General features: G+C 44.8%; 1 protein-coding gene across 10 annotated transcripts in view; it reads right to left on the minus strand.

The window, feature by feature from the left end:
• The window catches only part of TASP1 (taspase 1), a 171,791-nt gene that overhangs the window by 90,336 nt on the left and 62,233 nt on the right, over positions 1-19,222 (minus strand). For 9 of the 10 annotated variants that reach the window (XM_034764147.1, XM_034764141.1, XM_034764145.1 and 6 more), the window contains one exon: positions 19,007-19,085. In XM_034764147.1, the coding sequence (XP_034620038.1) occupies positions 19,007-19,085 (79 nt within the window). Of the gene's footprint in view, positions 1-4,657; positions 5,568-6,437; positions 6,557-19,006; positions 19,086-19,222 lie in introns of those variants that run through there. The other variant, XM_034764150.1, reaches the window with a different exon arrangement.

The raw sequence follows: 19,222 nt of genomic DNA on the forward strand, positions 1-19,222 counted from the left end.
GGTTGTCATTACCAGCATTTCTAGAAAAAGCTGAAGAACCAATATGCCAATGAAGTTTTAAAAATAGATGTTGTTCAAGTAGTACACTAATATACTAAACACAAAAATACATTAAAAGAACATTACAGTTGCAAAATCTAGCATTCAAACATTAGGAAATGCCAGAATTAATGTTGCCTCTGCAATCAATCAATTCAATCCCCTTATGTATTGCGATACAGTTTTTGTTAATTGTACTCCAGTCAGCCTGCTTCCTCCTCCTGTTTGCACCCCAACAGAAGGAGCTTTGAGAACAAAAGGAAAGCCTCCCCAACCTCAGTTCCTGTGCTCAGCACCAGAGAGTCCCTGGCTGCCACAAAAAGGAATTACAGGGAGTGCCTTCTCAGCTCTTGTGGCCTGGGATAGAGCAGTCTCAGGGCAGGTCTACACTATAGTCCCCCCTCTCCCCAAGCGACACAAGTTTTGTGCTGTCCACATGGCGCTATGTTGGCGGGAGACACGCTCCCACCAATATAGTTTCCGCTTTTCGCCAAGGTAGAGTAATTATGCTGACAGGAGAGCGCTCTCCCATCAGCATAACATGTCTTCACCAGACGTGCAACTGCGCTGATATAGCACTGTAGTGTAGACTTGCCTTCAGTAAACATCTTCACCAAATTTAGCTGCCAAACTAAGAAATCTCTACTAAGAGTGTGTGAAGGAGATTCTCAGAAAATTTTAACGGCCAAATTTGGGCAGGTTTCACAGGGATGAAAAAAGGCACATCTGGCACCAGTGCAACCCCTTGCCAAATCTGAAGTGCCTTCTTCAAAACACAGTAGCACTAGAGTATTTGCACAAGGCAGTTATAGGAATTTAACGTGGCAAAATAACCTCTTTTCCCCCAACATTGTTCTGAGGAACAGCTGAACAGATTTTATTTAACTTTTTGGAAAAGTTCAACCTTAATCGGATACCTGCATGGAAAGTTTCAGCCCAAATAGCTATGTTTGGAAGAGTTATGGATACTGAAAACAGCATCTTATAAAGAAAAGTATCGGGCAATCTCTACAATAGGAAACACTACCTGCACCGCCTATAATACCCACCTTAATTCCATTTTCAAGACAATTGTTAGAAAGAACCAAAGTTTAAAATGTATACAGCCATTTTTTATTAAACCATTTCAGCAGCGCTAAGTAGGAAAAAGCATTACAGCTCAGTATAGATATTCAGCAAAACTTTTGTAGAAAAAAAAAATATAACTTGCCAAGTGATATCACTTTTGTCCTATCAGCTCTAAGAATTTAGGTAAATTATTTTGTAGTTTATGAACTATCCAACTGTAAATTAACATTCTCCTCTTCCAAAGGATAAGTTTATCTATTGTAAAAGTTTAAGTTTTAATTTAGGTTATGATTTCAATCTCATTTTACATTCTTGTTCAAAGCAAATTGCGTAAGGTGGTCTGAACAGGAACAAGATGAAATCTATTCATTCCTGTCCTGGAAAATGGATGGACAATGGCCCCTGTTTACCATCACCCAGCCCTGTGAAAGTTACGTCCTTCTATAGAGATAAACTAGTGAGAAGGAGTCCGCTCTTATTTGTTCATGATACATTGTTGAATGAAGTGCAATTTAAATTCCAAGTGCCCAGATCCATCCACTGGTGGCATCAAACTACCACCAAGTACTTTTTCAAGACACACCCATCTAGCATGAACTTTCCTGAAGGCAGTTCAACCCCAGGATTATGACTAGCATGTGCCAAAACTGATCTTCTACTCCATTTCTCCATCTGCTTTCTACAATCCACAGTAAAAGCTTTTTTAACCAGCATGCTGGAGGAACGGGGGGTGCTGGTAAATTAGAAATGCTGGTTAACTCAGAGGAAGGGGTTTGGCATGTGTGGCGGGGGGGGCAGGGGCGTGAGAGGGGCTGCGGGGCCTGGGCTCTGGGAGGGAGTTTGGGTCCAGGAGGAGCCTTGGGGCATGGGAGGGGGCTTGGGGTGCTGGATGGGGGGGGGTGCACTCACTTCTGGCAGCTCTCTGCAAGTGGCTCCCCCCAACCCTGCCTCTCCTGGTGGAGGCACAGCCAGGCGGCTCTGCAAACAGGCAGATACGTTGTCTCTGTCTGCAGGCGCCACTCCCTCCCACCCCCGCAGCTCCCATTGGCCACAGTTCCCAACCAATAGGCTGGGAGCCGTGAAGTTAGCACTCAGGGAAGAGGGACAGAGGCAGTGTGCAGAGCTGCCTGGCCACGCCTCTGCAAGCAACAGCAGGGACGGGAGCTGCTTGGGGGGAGCCGCCGGAGGTGAGCGCCCCCCCCCCCATCTGGCACCCCGATCCCCTCCCACACCCCAGCCCCCTGCCAACCCCACACCAATAGCACTATAAACCGGATTTTCAGTGCAGATGAGAAATGCCGGTTTATAGAACTTGCCGGTTAGTGAAGTGCCGGATAGAAGAGCTTTTACTGTATAGCATTTCCAATCTCACAAATAATCTTTGTCTGCTACTAACTTCACCTTCCACAGCCAGTGACCAGTCCCTCTCTGGGAGACCTCAGGGAGGTAGCGTGTGCAGATTCCACAAAGGTATCCTTGAGAGCAACCTGCTTCTCAAGTATGAGAGAATCTGTCTGCAGGCAAACTTTTCAAAGCATGGTGGTACTGCAGAAAACCTGGAGCTGAACAGTCTTCCTCCAAGAAGCCCAGTTTGACATTACAGTAGGGTTGCCAACTTTCTAATTGCACAACTGAACATCTTTGCCCCGTCCCTTCTCTGAGTCTCCCCCCCCCCCCCGCCCTCTGTCGCTCGCTCTCCTCACTCACTCTCATTGGTCTGGGTCAGGGGGTTGGGGTGTGGGAGGAGATGAGGGCTCCAGCTGGGAGTGCGGGCTCTGGGGTGGGACTGGGGATGAGAGGTTTGGGGTGCAGGAAGGGGCTTCAGTCGAGCGGTTTGGAGTATGGGAGTGGGCTCAGGGCTGGGTGTTTAGGTGCGGGAGGGAGGTGCAGGTTCCGGCTGGGAGTGTGGACTGTGGGGGGTGAAGCTATGGATGAGAGCTTTGGAGTGCAGGAAGGGGCTCTGAGCTTGGGCCGAGGGGTTTGGAGTGCGGGAGGGGACTCAGGGCTGGGGTAGGGAGTTGGGGTACAGGAGGGGATGTGGGCTCTAGGAGGGGGCTCAGGGCTGTGGTAGGGGGTTGGGGTGCAGGCTCTGGGAGGGAGTTTGGGTGCAGGAGGGGGTTCGGACCTGGGGCAGGAGGTTGGGGTGCAGATGGAGGGTGCAGAGTCTGGGAGGGAGTTAGGGTGAGGGAGGGGGTTCCAACCTGGGGCCTGGGGTTCGGACTCCGGTTGGGCAGCGCTTACCTCAGGCAGCTCCCACTCGGTGGCACAGTGGGGCTAAGACAGGCTCCCTGCTGCTCCCAGTAGCGGCCGGCATGTCCAGCCCGTAGGCAGAGGCGGGCTAAGCAGCTCTGCACGGTGCGTGCTGCCTGCCCACACAGCTCCCATCGGTCGGGAACCATGGCCAATGGGAGCTGCAGAGCTGGTGTTTGGGACAGGGGCAGCATGCAGAGCTTCCCTGATCGCCCCTGCACCAACCGCTTCCAGGAGTCGTGTGGAGCCAGGCAGGGAGCCTGCCTTAGCCCTGCCGTGCCACCAACCAGACTTAACAGCCCTGTGAGTGGTGCTGACCAGAGCTGCCAGGGTCCCTTTTTGACCAGGCATTCCAGTCAAAAACAGTGAAGCAGGGTCTTTTCTACATATAGCCTCTTGGTTCTCCATATAAGAAAAGGAGATTGTTTCAGCTCTTTGGAATGCCAGTATGTAGCAGTATGTATGCCATGAATCAGTGCCCTCAAGATCTCACCTCAGCCAGTGCACTCCAGCCGTCATGTCATCTGGATCACTTGGTAAACTGTGCTTGTTCAGACATGCTCTCTAATATAGCCAAATATGCAAGATCATATATTTAGGAACAAAGAGTGTATGTAAGACCTAAAGTGAGAGAGTATTCCAGAATTCAGTTACTATAAAGGTCTTGAGGGTCATGGTGGATAACCAATTGAACACGAGCTCCCAGCACAATCCTGTGGCTCAGAGATTTAACAGAATGACCATGCTACCCACCAGATTTGCCTCTGCAGGGAAGTGCAGCTTAAAGGGGGAGGGATAGCTCAGTGGTTTGAGCATTGGCCTGCTAAACCCAGGGTTGTGAGTTCAATCCTTGAAGGGGCCACTTAGGGATCTGGGGCAAAATCCGTACTTGGTCCTGCTAGTCAAGGCAGGGGGCTGGACTCGATGACCTTTCAAGGTCCCTTCCAGTTCTAGGAGATAGGATATCTCCATATATTACAATGAACAAATTCCCTGTTTGGATCTAAAATGTGTTCATGAATACTGTATCCAATAATTTGACCATTTTCTCCATATAAACCATTTTGCCTACAGTGCCTACTGCAATGGGGCTCTAATCCTAGATATTTGCTTCTGGGAGCAACTGAAATTCAAATTATTCTTTACAAGCATTTCCTTGTAAGAATCTAAAATGTCACAATATGTAAGTGTTTTGATGAATTCAACTCCAAAAGCATCCTTGAATAAATTACTTCACAAACTACAGATTTCAGTATGTATCATTTACTAATGTTCAACAATTCACAACAATTTTGACAAATTTGAAATCCCTGATTAATTCAAGAAGCACAAGAGTATTAATAAATATTTTGCCTTTTGTATTTTAGGTGTCCTTCATGAGTTCTGCATGCTCACAGCATTTGTAAAAATCACAGCACTAAACTACTGGGTATAAATTATTTTTAGCTTTTATGCCCATTGGATAAGTAAATTTTCAGTGAAAATGTGGAAGTCTACACAGGCTAGCAAATTAATATGCAAAGCAAGCAAAAAGTCTAATTTTCATTCTTGTCCAAATCCTTGGGAAGCAAAAACTCAAAACAAACATCTGCCAATTTACAACTTAGAGCGGATGCAATAAAAAATAAATTAAAAGGTTGTACTATGAAAGCTTTTGCACAGCCACAGAAATCTCTAAAAATTAATTTTATTGAATCCAGACTTTAAGAATTGTTTTTAGAGATATGTTTACAACCCTTTACATAAGTTATAAAGAAAAGGAGCCCATTTAAATCAGGAGTCACCTATCCATCTCCCCATAACACATCCAAAAAGGTATAGAACTAGAAATATTAAGCTAAGTTTGAGTGCTAAATAGCAAAACATTCATACAAGACTACCACAAATGAACAATGACTAGTTAACTTCAAGGAAATAATGAATTTACACGTATAATCTTTAAAATGTTAGCAAAACACTACGGTCATAATACAGACATTTTCACTACAGTAAAATTGTTAGTCTTCTACAGTCACTCATGTCCGTTTCTCCTTCTCTATAAAGGTGGAAGAAAAAGGTAGTTGCACGTTTCAAGATTGATTCCCTCCAGACAATGAAGAAGCGGTATTCAGAGGGTACCAAGTGAATAAGGTCTTGTCCTCCTTGACAATGTGGAGGGAGGGTGAAAGTCACGCAAAATCGAGTGAGAAAACAAGGACTTCCAGGCAGCACTGTAAAAAATGAGTGTCTTGAGTTGTGTGCACGTTGGATCTAATTAGTGGTAGGGCAACAAACTAAAATGATTCCTCTTCAGCAGAGTGATTCACCACCATCACCAGGCAATTTTATGTTTGAGAAATCTGGATGAGCTGAGCCCCAGTAGGCTCTTTGAAAGGGGGAAGAGCATAACTGCGCTCAGAGCTCAGCTCTGGTGCTGCCTACATATATAACCTTGTCTCTGTGAAAAAGAACAGTAAGTTTGACATAAAAGCAGTTGTTACTGTAGATGGCACTGGAACAGGACTATAAGCTCCGCTGACGAGCCTTCTTTCTACTATCTGAGATCATGGTCTTTGATGGGTAGCTTCACCCCCAGCTCACATTCTGTTCTGCATGTGGCTGGAACTACCTGAACCCCAGGCTGGAGCAGCATTTGTAGAAAAATAGCTGCTGCAAGGAGTCTGGTTACAGCAGCCAGAAGAAGGACAGTACTGGAGTTGCTTCCTGCAGTGTTTTTTAGCTCTCAGCCATGGGGCCTAACACTAACTCGGAGGACCAAACCCCAGAAGTGAAAGACCAACTCTAAAGACTCTGATGCCATCAGAGGACTATTTGACAGCTGAGCCTGGATTCAGGCCCTCGGGGAACCATCCACGTGAAAGGGAGTGCTACAGGCTACTTAAGGAGGGATACCACCCATCCTTATTGAGCTTTAACTCCACCAGACAATTAAGGCTGGTGGAGGAACTCTGACAAAATTTTTCCCCATATGTATTATTTGTGAGCATTTAGTGTTTAGTCATTAGTGTGATTTGGTTAGTCACTCATTTAATTATCCTCAACACGCCTGCCTTCTCCTTTTTTCCTTAAGAGCTGCCTACCTTGCACCCCCTTCTACCATCGTTCTTCTGGGTATCGTAGTAGTGGAGAGTCGCCACAGTGAAAGACTGCCTTGACCATGCTTCTGGTTCACCTGGAATGCTTCCTGTGTCAAGGGGTTCTGTGGAAGTGACACAAATCTGATAAAAAGGACATCCCCCACCCTACCCCCAATTGCTCCTGTGGGAATTGTGTGTCCCAAAATTAAAAATTCTTTGCCAAAAAGCTAAAAGTTCTGCCCACAATGTTTTAAAATTCTGGAAATATTATTTGTCAATAAATAAATGTGGAGGCTCCAGCATGGCAGCGGGAGCACAGACTGCATGGAGGTGGGAGATCACCCTGCAGTCCTCCCTGGGGACACACATTTGGTAGTGAGACTGCACCTGACTCTGACACGGTGCAAGGGCCGGGCCAGCCCCAAAGGTCCATGTCATGGAAGCCCCTCCCTCCCGGGAGTGATTTACCTCTCCACTGGCTGCCCGAAATTATGTGTCCGCACTGCAAGGGAAGGGAACGTGACCACTCTTGTTGCTTCCCTTTGCTTCCCCATCAGAAAGTCATTTTTCTGCGGAGAAGCAAAGAAATCAGCACAGGATATGAATTCTGCCCACACAGTGTCACAGAATTCCCCCCAGAGTAAAAAATGTATACTTGTCACTGAGGCCAGAAACTCAGCAAGATTCATCCTGTGGCAGTAAGCTCCACAATACAAAGAGAGAGGGGACATATTTATGGATAAGACTATCCAGGGAATTAGGAGGACTTCACAGACAGATGTGGGGTAATCTGCCTTCCACAGTTTTTGCACCTTCCTCTGAAGCATCTGGTGCTTGCCACTGTTGGAGACTAGATTCTGAACTAGATGGACTGCGGCCTGAACCAGTATGGCAGTTATGCTCAAAGATGTTCAGAGCCACTGCTGACAGGCCAGCTCTCCCAGGGACTGTTGGTCTTGGACAATTCACTTGGAGGAGTGCCTCACAAAGTCCCTGTGTGGCTGCTTTGCACAAGTAATGCAAAGTGACCGGAATGTACAAGTGGATTTCACCCCTGCACATGAGGCACAGCCTCCCCGAAGAAAGCTAAATAATGCCTTTGAGACTACTGTAAAATGAAGCCCTCTATTTTCACCCATAGAATGGGAAAGCACCGATAGCTTTGATTATGGTACTTGGGTGGGAAAGCTGGTAGTAGCTTTCCCACCAAAAGTGATTTAATCCCTAGAGGAAGGGACTATAAAATGTATGTGTGACTTTTCACTCCATATTCTTTATGAAAATATGCTTATGATATGAATAGGACATAACTGAGATATACTTTATGCAAAATGGCTCATGTAAGATATGGAGATATACCTATCTCACAGAACTGGAAGGGACCCCGAAAGGTCATCGAGTCCAGCCCCTTGCCTTCACTAGCAGGACCAAGTACTGATTTTGCCCCAGATCCCTAAGTGGCCCCCTCAAGGACTGAACTCACAACCCTGGGTTTAGCAGGCCAATGCTCAAACCACATATCATTGGAAAGTTTATGATTTACTCAATGTGATTATCCAATTTGTTTGCCTGTATCATTTCTGTATCCGAAGTTAGGAATATTGACTATATATCTATTTCAAATGGGTTACTTTGGGTGTCACCCACAACTACCCCTTCAAGTACAACAATGGAAAAGCCAGACAGGGCTAATGGGCCATTAGCAAAGACAATGGACTATGAAAGAGCTTAGTCTTCCTGTGGATGCTCTAGACAGCTGCCACAGCCCTGGAGAGACATCCCCTGGATCTGAGTCATCTGGTACTGGGACCCACCCCTTGGAATGCCAGTGTTCTTCCACTGAGAGACAAAGGATTCCTGCCATACACAAGAGCTATATAAGGCAGGGGAGTGACATCATGGTGGTTCTCCTCTGCCTCCCTGCCCAAAGAGACACTGGGAAACACCTGGAAGTAAGAACTGAACTGGAGGGAGAAGGGTAGAGTCCAAGCTGGAAGGGTGTCTAGCTTGTGAGTAATAATACCTGAGGCCTCAAGCTTTCGAGACTTTCTGTAACCCGCCTGCTACAATATCTAGGGTGAGAAATTACTATTTGTAACCAATTTCTTCATGAAACAAACTTTGTATGTGTGTTTTATTTGCTTAGTAATCTGCTGAGTTCTGTTTGCTATCCCTTTAACCACTTAAAATCTGCCTTTTATAGTTAATAAAATTTGTTTTGTTTATGATTAAACCCAGTTTCTGTCATTTCTAACGGGGGGGGGGGGGGCGACACAAGAAGTTGTGCACACCTTCCTCCACATTGAGGGAGGCGGCGAATTTCATAATATACCTTTGGGTCAGCACTCCAAGGGAGGTGGACACCTGAGTGCTGGGGCAAGTCCCTTAATCTGAGGCTTCCCAGAGCTGATCTCAGAGTCTGTGTCGTTCTGCAGTTGGGTGTCGCCCTACCTATGTGTGTGCTGGAGGAGGCTTAATAGCCTGGCTCAGCAAGACAGGTAAGAAGGGTGCCCAGGCTGGCAGAACAGGCAGGCTCAGCGGAATCACTGGATGGACGATCATTCTCCACGTCAATTCAGTTTTTAGCCTCTGTGCTTCCCAGTCAGTAATTAATTTTGCTACAGATCTTGGTCACACTTGAACAAGTAACGTAGAGATGAAATGCTGTGTGCATCTTTAAGTGATTTAGTCTCACCTTTCCTACCCCAACAAGACATTATGATTTTCACCACTTGGTCAGTTGGTCAGTTCTGTTTCAGAAAAGAAATCTTGGTAAAAGCTTTTAAGCATTTCCATATGACGAAATCCATATGTTGTTATACTTATTGGAATGTTTAGTCTGATGAAGGGAAAGCCTTATCACAAGGTTACATTTTTAATTCTATAACAATGCTATGGACAAGAACGGTTAAACAAGAGCATAATGCAGAAGATGATAATAGTTTTATAATTGAATACCCCCAATTACAACCTACTTTACCGCAATAAGCTTCCATTAATAATTCCCAGCAATGTCACCCCCTACATTATGCCAACCTCTTCAAATTCAGCAAGGAGATGTTAGAGTGGATGAGGCAATATGGGTTAGTTAATGTCTTGAAAGTCGCTTTTAAATGTTATCCGTGTCATATTGTTAACAAATTAATCATGCAAAATTAAATGAAAGACCTTTTAAGGTCATCTAGTTCATCCTTCTGCTAATCATGATTACTCATTACAGTAATTAGTCCAGTCTGTTTTTAAATGTGTCAGGTGATAGCACTTCATTAAATGTCCATTAGGAGATCGTCCCACTGTCTGAGCTCTGACTTTCAAGAATGTTTTCCTAGTATTTCAGGCAATATTTCAATTTTTTTCCTTAGTGCAATATCCTCTATCACTAAGTAAATTCCTTCCCTTCCTTGGTGATTTCACCCTTCAAGTACTTCACTAGGTGAAGGGAAAAGGGACATAACCACGTACAAGCCACACATTTAGCATTTTTAATCGTTCCTCGATTCAGTCTCTACAGCTCCCTAATGAGTTTTGTTGTTGACCTTGTTGGCTGAGCATATTTTAAACAAGAGCCAGACCTGAATATATTTTAAGTATGTCCTAAAAACACGTTACATTATAAAATAAAGCTTATGAGCTTCTGAAAATAGAAAAAGAATGGTATAGATTACAAGAGTTCTGACTTCCTGTCAACATTTCTATCACACACACAAAAAGTTTATAGGAAAACCAGAAAAAAAGAGATTAAACACTACTACTTTGAATTTCAAATCATTTAGTGAACAGATGGCTAAGCTTCACAGACCATCAGCAGTCTATTTCAATTAGCTGGAATTGCAATTAATGTAATGTCATACAAACTAGGACTAATAGATTTGAAGCAAGATAAATAATATACTTGTAAATAGCCATTAAAGTATTTACCACTATAAAAAAATGGTACCGGCATTAAATAAAAAACTTCTATTTAAGGCAGTCATTAAATCTAGACATCATCTTAAGTGTATCAGGATGTTTGCTTGCATAGGCTTCAACAAACCCATCTGACTATTGTAAAGAATAATTTAAGAAAATTAAATAAAGCTGCCCTCTGATTTTTCATCAAACAACCTCCAACTTTAGAAACATGCCTACTAACAATTATGGCCCCAATCCTGCAAACACTTAAACACATGAGTACTTCCATCTAGTTCAATGGGACTATTCGTGTGCATATGCATTTATTAACTTGAGATAAGCCCCATGGTCCTTGAACAGAGAAATTTTCCAATGCCTTTGCCTTCAAGAGGACACTTTCTTAAATTTAGGAATACAGTAACACAAATTTTCGATACTGTAAGCCTGGCATCAGGCAACATGCTTTTATCAAGCATGTCCTTGGGCTGTGATCTTGTAGCCAGGCCCAACCCTACCTGTGATGTACCATTAGATATTTGATAATGATTTCCATGTTGTCAACTCAATAAACGGTACTCTTCCTTCTGAGTCAGAGTTTTATCAATATCCCATTATAGCTACCAACCTAAACTCCCTCTCTTTTTATTTGGGTAAGTTCTTCCTTTTCTGTTCTAAATTGTTCATATTTTAGCTGGTACCACAAGATCTAATGCTTTCAGTCCCAATGTGGGTGCATTTTGATGATAGGTGGAAAGAGCTACAGATTTTTTTGTTTGGTTTATTTGTAAAAATACTGCACTGTACAATATATACTAATGAGAAGATACAAGATCTTTACCCCAAAAAAGTCCTAGAATTCAGTTGAGAGGGGGAATACTAAAAAGCCACAGGCAGCAAATTATATTACTATTAGATTGGGGTGACAAGGCCAGTGGAGTAGATTTTAGCAGATGAGTGCATTACTACACTAACATCTAGAGCAGGAGCGGGCAAACTTTTTGGCCAGAGGGCCACATCGAGTTTCAGAAATTGTATGGAGGGCCAGTTAGGGAAGGCTGTGCCTCTCCAAACAGACAGGCGTGGCCCGGCACCCGACCCCTATCCGCTCCCCCCCACTTCTCACCCCTGATGGCCCCCCGGGACTTCTGCCCCATCCAACCCCTCCTGTTCCCTGACAGCCCCCCCAGACTCCTGCCCCATCCAACAACCCCTTCTCCCTGACCATCCCTGGACCCCCCTTCCCTAACTGCCCCCCACCACCCCATCCACCCCCCCCTTCCTGGCTGCCACCCCCCCGGGACCCCTGCCTCATCCAACCACCCCTTCTCCCTGTCTCCTGACTGCCCCTGGAACCCCCACCCCTGACTGCCCCCAGCCGCCCCATCCAACCCCTACTCTCATTCCTGACTGCCTCCCCGGGACCCCTGCCCCATCCACCCCCCTGCTCCCTGACCACCCCCAGAATCCCCGCCCCAACTGCCCCCCGTTGCCCCATCCAACCCCCCCACCCTTCCTGACTGCCCCCCCAGGACCCCTGCCCCATCCAATCACCCTTCTCCCTGACTATCCCCGGACCCCCCCACCCCTAATTACCTCCCACCGCCCCATCTAACCCCCCTCCTTCCTGACTGCCCTGCGCAGCACAGAGCACCAGTTCAGGCCAGGCTCTGCAGCTGCGTTGCCCCAGGAGCTCGCCGACCCGCCGCCCAGAGCATTGTGCCAGTGGCACAGTGAGCTGAGGCTGCGGGGGAAGGGGAACAGCAGGGGAGGGGCCGGGGACTAGCCTGCCAGGGCAGGAGCTCAGGGGCCGGGGAGAATGGTCCCGCGGGCCGTAGTTTGCCCACCTCTGATCTAGAGACTCAGTCAGGGATATCCAGTCCAGTGCCTTAACCACAATGCTTCACTACAATCTAAAAATCTGTGTAACAAGTCGGAAGTGGCAGAGATAAGCCTGCAAGTGATTATCTTAACCTTCATTGTCATGCAAGAGGATAGTGAGTGAATGCAACAAGCTATAAAACCCATTAAAATTTACATTTGTAACCAGGGAAAGACGCATAGCTGCAGCCATCTTGAGAAGAGATGAACAAGTGGAGAGGAAGTGCAGTGACAGCCATCTTGAGAGGGGCCAGACAGACAAAGAGGAAGCCCAAAGCACTGAGGAGTTAGAAAGATTATAGAAGCCACATGTCTGGGAAAGGAAGAAAGTTTTTCCATCATAAAGATCTTTTTGCCTCAAAAAACAAAGACACCATTGAAAATGATAATGCTTTTCCTTCACTGGACAAACTGGAGACAGAAAGAGAAACATCGATCAGTTCACGAAGGCTAACCGGAAGGATCTGCTAGGAGAAATTATGAATAAGGAGGTGAAAGAAGAGCTTCAGACCAACATTAAGGACAATGAAATATATGAGATTAAAAAGATATAGGTGGAAACAGGATTAAATGAGTAAACAATACTAGCAGAGTAGTTTGAAGACTCCAAATAATTTGAGACAGAAAAAGACAAAATTAAAACTAGAGAACACTGAAGATCGGGAATGCAGAAAAATCAAGATTAATGACATCCTGGAGACAAACTGAAGGAAGAAATCTCCTGGGAATGCTGAATGGTATTTTCTAAGATATGCTAAAATTGGGCAGCAAGGCATGCATCTGTATTGACAGTACCCATAGAATTCCGACCCCACTTCCCCCGCCTTGCACTCAGTAGGCAGCGGACCCATAAATTTGGACCGCTGGTGATTCTAAATCAACCCATAAAAATGTTCCCAGATCTGGCAATCTCAGTCTTTAGACAATGAAAGGAATTGTACCAGATAACCACAGTTGCTAGGAAAAACAATATTTAAAAAAAACAAGTCGGCTTTCCCATTTAGACTTTCCTTTAAATGGAAAGCCAGAAGGGTTTTTCAGATTCAAAGGAGAGAAATAGATACTTATGGATTTGGGAATTGACAAATCAGTTCAGGAACAAAGAAACTGGACCTACATGTCACCAAACAACTGGGAAAACAGACCAAGGAAAGCAATAAAAAAAAAGATGCATCACCGAAACAACAGGGCTGACCTGAGAGAGACGTAGTAGACCAAATATAGAACAAGACTGGAATATGGGTTAAGGCATTAAAATCTACCAATTTTATACAGTTATGATGGGAAGATTAAATGGAAACTGGGTTGTATAGCACCAAAAATACTTCATATGGATACAGTATAGTTAATGAGCATAACATTATTTAAGGCTGTGGTTCATAGTATTCAATGAACAAAGTTAATAGTACAGTGGAGACCCAGCTCTCCCTTTATGATGGAAATTAAGAGTTATATAATCCTGAATTGTACATTTTCCACCATAATTGACCCTTTTCCAATAATTATCAAACATTCTAATACTTATGTCAATCTTATAATGGCATGTTATAATATATGCACTTAAGACAGACTATGTCTTCTAAATAGACTCCCCTCACCAGCAGGCAACCAGCATACCCTTGAAGGAAGAAAGGAGAGCCCAGGCTCCCACAGATAGCAGGAACTAGACAAAAACAGTGGCAAGGAACAGGAATAGTGGTTAAATGCTGCTAAGTTTTAATAGAAGAGATCACATTTGATCTATTTATGTAATTCAATATATTGTTTGACTTGCCAGATGAAGAAAGAAGTCTATCAGCACAAGCCAACACAGCAAAATTGGAAAGGAGAACTGTGGCACTCTGTACCTCAAAGCAGCGCTCTGGAATCCCCATATTCACCACTGTCATGTAATTATGATATGTTTCATACAAAGTTTGCCATGTAAGATATCATATGATCAGGTCAGGTTCTACTGAAATCCACTGTTCTGCTGAAATATGTATATCGTTAGTGAGCATCGAGTTATGAGATTTTGCTGTATGGTTGTTACTGAAATATGCTGTAAGGTTGCTAGTGACATACAAAGAAGGCAAACCACTCCGAGGAGGTGCTCAACGACCATTAATCAACAGGGGAGTTGTAACCAATGAACACTGCCCAAGCACTACAAAACAGGGACTGCTCAAACTCTATGACTCAGTTGCACAAGACCACACCAGGGGGATTGTTCAACCCAGTGACTCAGCAAAGCCCACCAGAACATGTCTGGGCAAGTGTCTTTTAGGTACATGGATTAAGGATATAAAATAGAGAACAATGGCAGCATGCCTTTGCTTTCAGCATAGGTCTCGGAGGAGAAAAGCAACAAGAACTGTGAGAAGATGAAGGCTTCATCTAAGGAGACTGTTCCATGCTTCAGAGGGAAAAGCCTGTACATTAAGAACTGTAACATCCAGGGGGGTGAGAAAATTGCTTGATCTAAATACTGCCTAGTGTAATAAGGTTTAAAATTTAGATTGTGTATTTATCTTTTATTTTCTTCTGTAACTATCTCTGACCTTTTATGTCTACCACTTATAATCACTTAAAATCTTTCTATATGCATCCGAAGAAGTGGGCTGTAGTCCACGAAAGCTTATGCTCTAATAAATTTGTTAGTCTCTAAGGTGCCACAAGTACTCCTGTTCTTTTTGCGGATACAGACTAACACAGCTGCTACTCTAAAATCTTTCTGTAGTTAATAAATCTGTTTTATACTTTACCTAAAACAGTGTATATTGCTTGAAAGGTTGGGAAATCTCAGCTCAATCTACAAAGGCTGGTGCATGTCGGCTCCACATTGAGGGAGGGGTGGACTGGATAATGAACTTACCCTGGTCAGGTTTCTGACCAGGGCAAGGCGGTACAGCTCTGGGGTGCAAGGCTGGGGAGAATAAGCTGGTGCCTTTCTCTGTGTGATTCATGAGTGGCTTTGTGAACATTCATACAACCTAGCTGGGTGTGGGGCTCCACATGCTGCTGTGCTGAGTTATAACAGCGCCTGAAGGAGTTTGCTGCCTGTCACTAGCAAAGCATCGTGGAGATTTGGGGTATGTCTACACTGCACTATAAACTCAGGCCTGTGGGACCTTGGCTTATGGACTTGGTGTTTCCAAGCCAATGCTTGAATATACACACTGCTTTGCAAACCTGGGCTTACAATTGCTGGACCCGGGTATCACAGCTGTGTTAATATGTCCATACTGCACTAGACAGACCTTCTGACTTGGGCCTGCAATTTGAGCTGTATCCAGGCTGCAAAATGAGAGTCTGATACACAGTGGGATTTGGGCTCTGATCCACTCCCCTACCAGGATTCTAGGGCCTGAGTCTTAGTGCTTGTTGACTCAACTTTTGTGTGGATTGACTTGTGTATGGAAAGAAGTGGGGCTTGGGCTCAAAGCTGAGTTAGAGCCCAGGCTTAATGTGCAGTGTGCACAACCATTAAATTAAAGAGACTGACAGGCTGCAAGTTTTGCATAAAATAGGGTTACTATATTTCCACATTCAAAAAAAAGAGGACATAGGGGGGGGAAGGAGAGCCCCGCCCTAGCCCCATCCACTCCCTCCCACTTTCCACCCCCTGACTGCCCCCCTCAGAACCTCCAACCCCCCCGCTTCTTGTCCCCTGACTGCCCCCTGCTGAGAACCCCCCACCCTAACTGCCCACCCAAGACCCTACCTGTCCCCTGACTGCCCCAATCCTTATCCACTCACATTGGTGGCAGGGTTGTAGAAATTTTGGTGGTGCCCAGAACCCGCCCCCCCCCGCCACCTGCCTACGGCTCTGGGAGAGGGGCTGGGTGGGGGGAGGAGGTCTGGGGTGCAGGTCCTGGGCTGGGGTTTAGGGTGCAAGAGGGGTGCAGGATGCAGGCTCTGGGATAGAGTTTGGGTGCTGGGTGGCAGGCTCCAGGCTGGGGCGGGGTGTGGGTGTGTAGGAGGGGGTGAGGGGTGCAGACTCTGGGATGGAGTTTGGGGGTAGGAGGGGGTGCAGGCTTTGGGAGGGAGTTTGAGGACAGGAGGGGGTGTGTGGGAAGGGGGAGGGGGTTTGGGAGGGAGTTTGGGGATAGGAGGGGGTGCAAGGGTGAGGGCTGTGGGGCTCAGGATGAGGGGTTCATGATGCAGGAGGGGGCTCTGGGTTGGGGCAGAGGATTAGGGTGCGGGGGGGATGAGGGATTCATGATGCAGGAGGAGGCTCAGGGCTGGGGCAGAGGATTAGGGTGCGGGGGGATGAGGGCTGGGGATGAGGGGTTTGGGGAGTTGGAGAGGCTCGGGGCTAGGGTGGAAGGGCAGGGTAAGGGCAGCCTGTCTTGCCATTAGTGGACGGGGGGGCACTAGGACCCAGGGGCAGCAGACAGCAGTTGCTGCTGGTTCTGGTAGTAGAAGCAGGCAAGGGAAAGGGAGGCAGGGAGGGGGGGAGGACTCATGTGGGGGCGGGGATGCGCGGACGGGGGGTGGCAGGTGGAGGCAGGGGACCCATCCAACCCTCCCCCTGCTCCCTGACTGCCCCCCGGGACTCCCCTTACCATGCCCATGTACCACGTGCAGGCAAAACACGCTGCAGGCAGCAGGGGGGAGCAGAGGAGGGCTCTGGCTGCTGGAGGCCAACGGGAGCGGCTCAATCAGGCCCAGCTGCCCAATCAGCAGCTGCACGGTGCATGGAAGGGAGGGAGGGGAGGAGAAAAATCCCGGATCTTTTAACCTTGTTACCAATTCCTCACGGACGGCTATTTAGAGACGCTAAAGCCGGACGTGTCCGGGGAAATACGGACGGATGGTAACCCTACATAAAAGAGTCTAGAAGCACATTTATATACCTCTGATTCTGAGAGCAACTAACTGCCATACTTATAGAGAAAACTGAAGAGGCTCTCAAGTTGGCTGAAAACAGGTGTTATAAAGGGTGCGGGAGATGAAGGCTAATAAGCTGCTTATAAATTAAGACAAGAGAAGGCAAAATTAAAAAATGCCAAAGGAGTAGTAAGTTTTAAGACCTGAGAGATTACTGAAGAACTGAGGAGGTTCTATACAGTTCTTTATGTCTTCAAACCATGACAAGCCCACAGGAAAAATTATTGTATATATATATATATATATATATATTATATGAGAGACGTTAACATGCCAAAGTTAACTCAGCAACAGTTAACAGATTGGAAAGATCAGTAGAGACAGAGAAAGCTACAAATTTGATTAAATTAATGCCAACACCAATCCCCAGGACCAAACAGGTTTTCAGCAGAGTTTCATCAGGTGAAGTCACATCACTGCAGACAAACCAGATACAATGCTTTTGTAGAGAGTAAGAAGATTCCCCAATACAATGAAAAGGGCAGATGATATAATTCTAAAGCCACAGAAAGACAAGCTGCTATGTGGCTTGTTAAGGCCAATCTTGCTTCTTAATATAGACATGAACATATTTTCAAAGTCTCTTGCCAAAATAGAAGCAGTCCTTCCTCAGTTAATACAAATTAGTTAAATAGGTTCCACATGCAATAGACAACCGAATAACATTAGAATATCAGGATTGTTTAATAATATAAGGAACAAAAAACTGAATGCCTGTGCTATTCTTAGGCACGGAAATGGCATTTGATAAAGTAGAGTAGCCTTTCCTAAAAAACAATGCTATTCGAAATGGGTTTTGAAGTCAATATAAAAAAAACCAAACAAACCATGGATAAATATGACTCCCCCTTAGATAAAACAAGAGTGAATGGGGGTATATGCCCAAGAATTTCAATTACCAGAGGAACCAAATAAGGTTGTCCTCTATTCCTTTTGTTGTTTGCTCTCTTTATTTAACCCCGGCTCAAAACGTAAGCCAGAAGAGCAAGTTAAAATGAATAAAACTGAACTTACTGTTGTGCTGTATGAAGACTGTGCAATACAAATCATTACCAACCCAGTGCAATCTATGACACATTCTCAAGATAATTAATTCAGAGGTATATTAGCCTATACAATTATATTAAATCTGAAATTAGATCTAAGGATGGAAAGATCTAAGGTTCAATAGCTGTACAATACATTGTTTGCTTAAATTACACAAATTCTGAAGTATTTAGGAGTCAATATTTCTCCTAGCTTCAAATCAGCTACATGAAATGAACTTTCCTCCCATTATTTTGAAACTGAAAAGTTTGTTGGATTGGAAAACACTACGTTTGTCTTGATCACATAGCAACAGTAAAGAACTGTTGCCAAAAAGGTTTCCTACTTCAGGTCCTATCAATAACATCAAGAAGAATAAGGAAATTCAAACAGGAGTTACATTAGTATTAGACAATAAACATATATCCACGCTGGAAGGGAAATTGGCAATACCAAATTTACTAAAATATTATAGGGGGACTATGTGCATCTAACACACCTCAAAACCCATGTAGGAAGCCCAAGTTTCAGGAGATGATTAACAAGGATAGAAAATCTCATTAAAGAAAAGGGCAGCCAGAAGGGGCTGACTACCGGATGGCGCAACAAATTGTTACTGATGGATTGAAATATAGATAAGAAGGTGAGCAACCAGAAATGGATTGTTTACGGATAACACACACAGACTCTGAATAAGTTTGTCTGAAACCTCCATAAACATGTTAACAAAGGCTCTTTAGTAGTTAATGACACTGAATTCACTGGCTTGAAGAACACACTTTCTGGTATGCTACCACAGGAGTCTTAAGATTTTAATTCACTATATATTAAATAACTTGTTTTGAATTTTTAAAATGAAAGAAAGTTGAACAGCAGTTCAAAATATTTACAAAAGTAGCAAATACCTGAAGTACTCACAGCTGTGGAATAAGGGTTATGAACTCCAATATTTTCAGCCCAGCAGCCACATCCATAAAGAGCTGCCTGAGAAGAGAAATGGATCTTTTATAAATTCAAGTACTCAGTTTTGGGGAAAAGGGAGATTATTACATAGGATAAAGGAATAAGATTAAAAACAGCTACTCCAGTACATTTTGCTACATCCTCCAACAGTTAATCCT

This window comes from Trachemys scripta, chromosome 3, assembly GCF_013100865.1.
Source record: "Trachemys scripta elegans isolate TJP31775 chromosome 3, CAS_Tse_1.0, whole genome shotgun sequence".
In the NCBI taxonomy this organism is placed as follows: Eukaryota; Metazoa; Chordata; order Testudines; family Emydidae; genus Trachemys; species Trachemys scripta.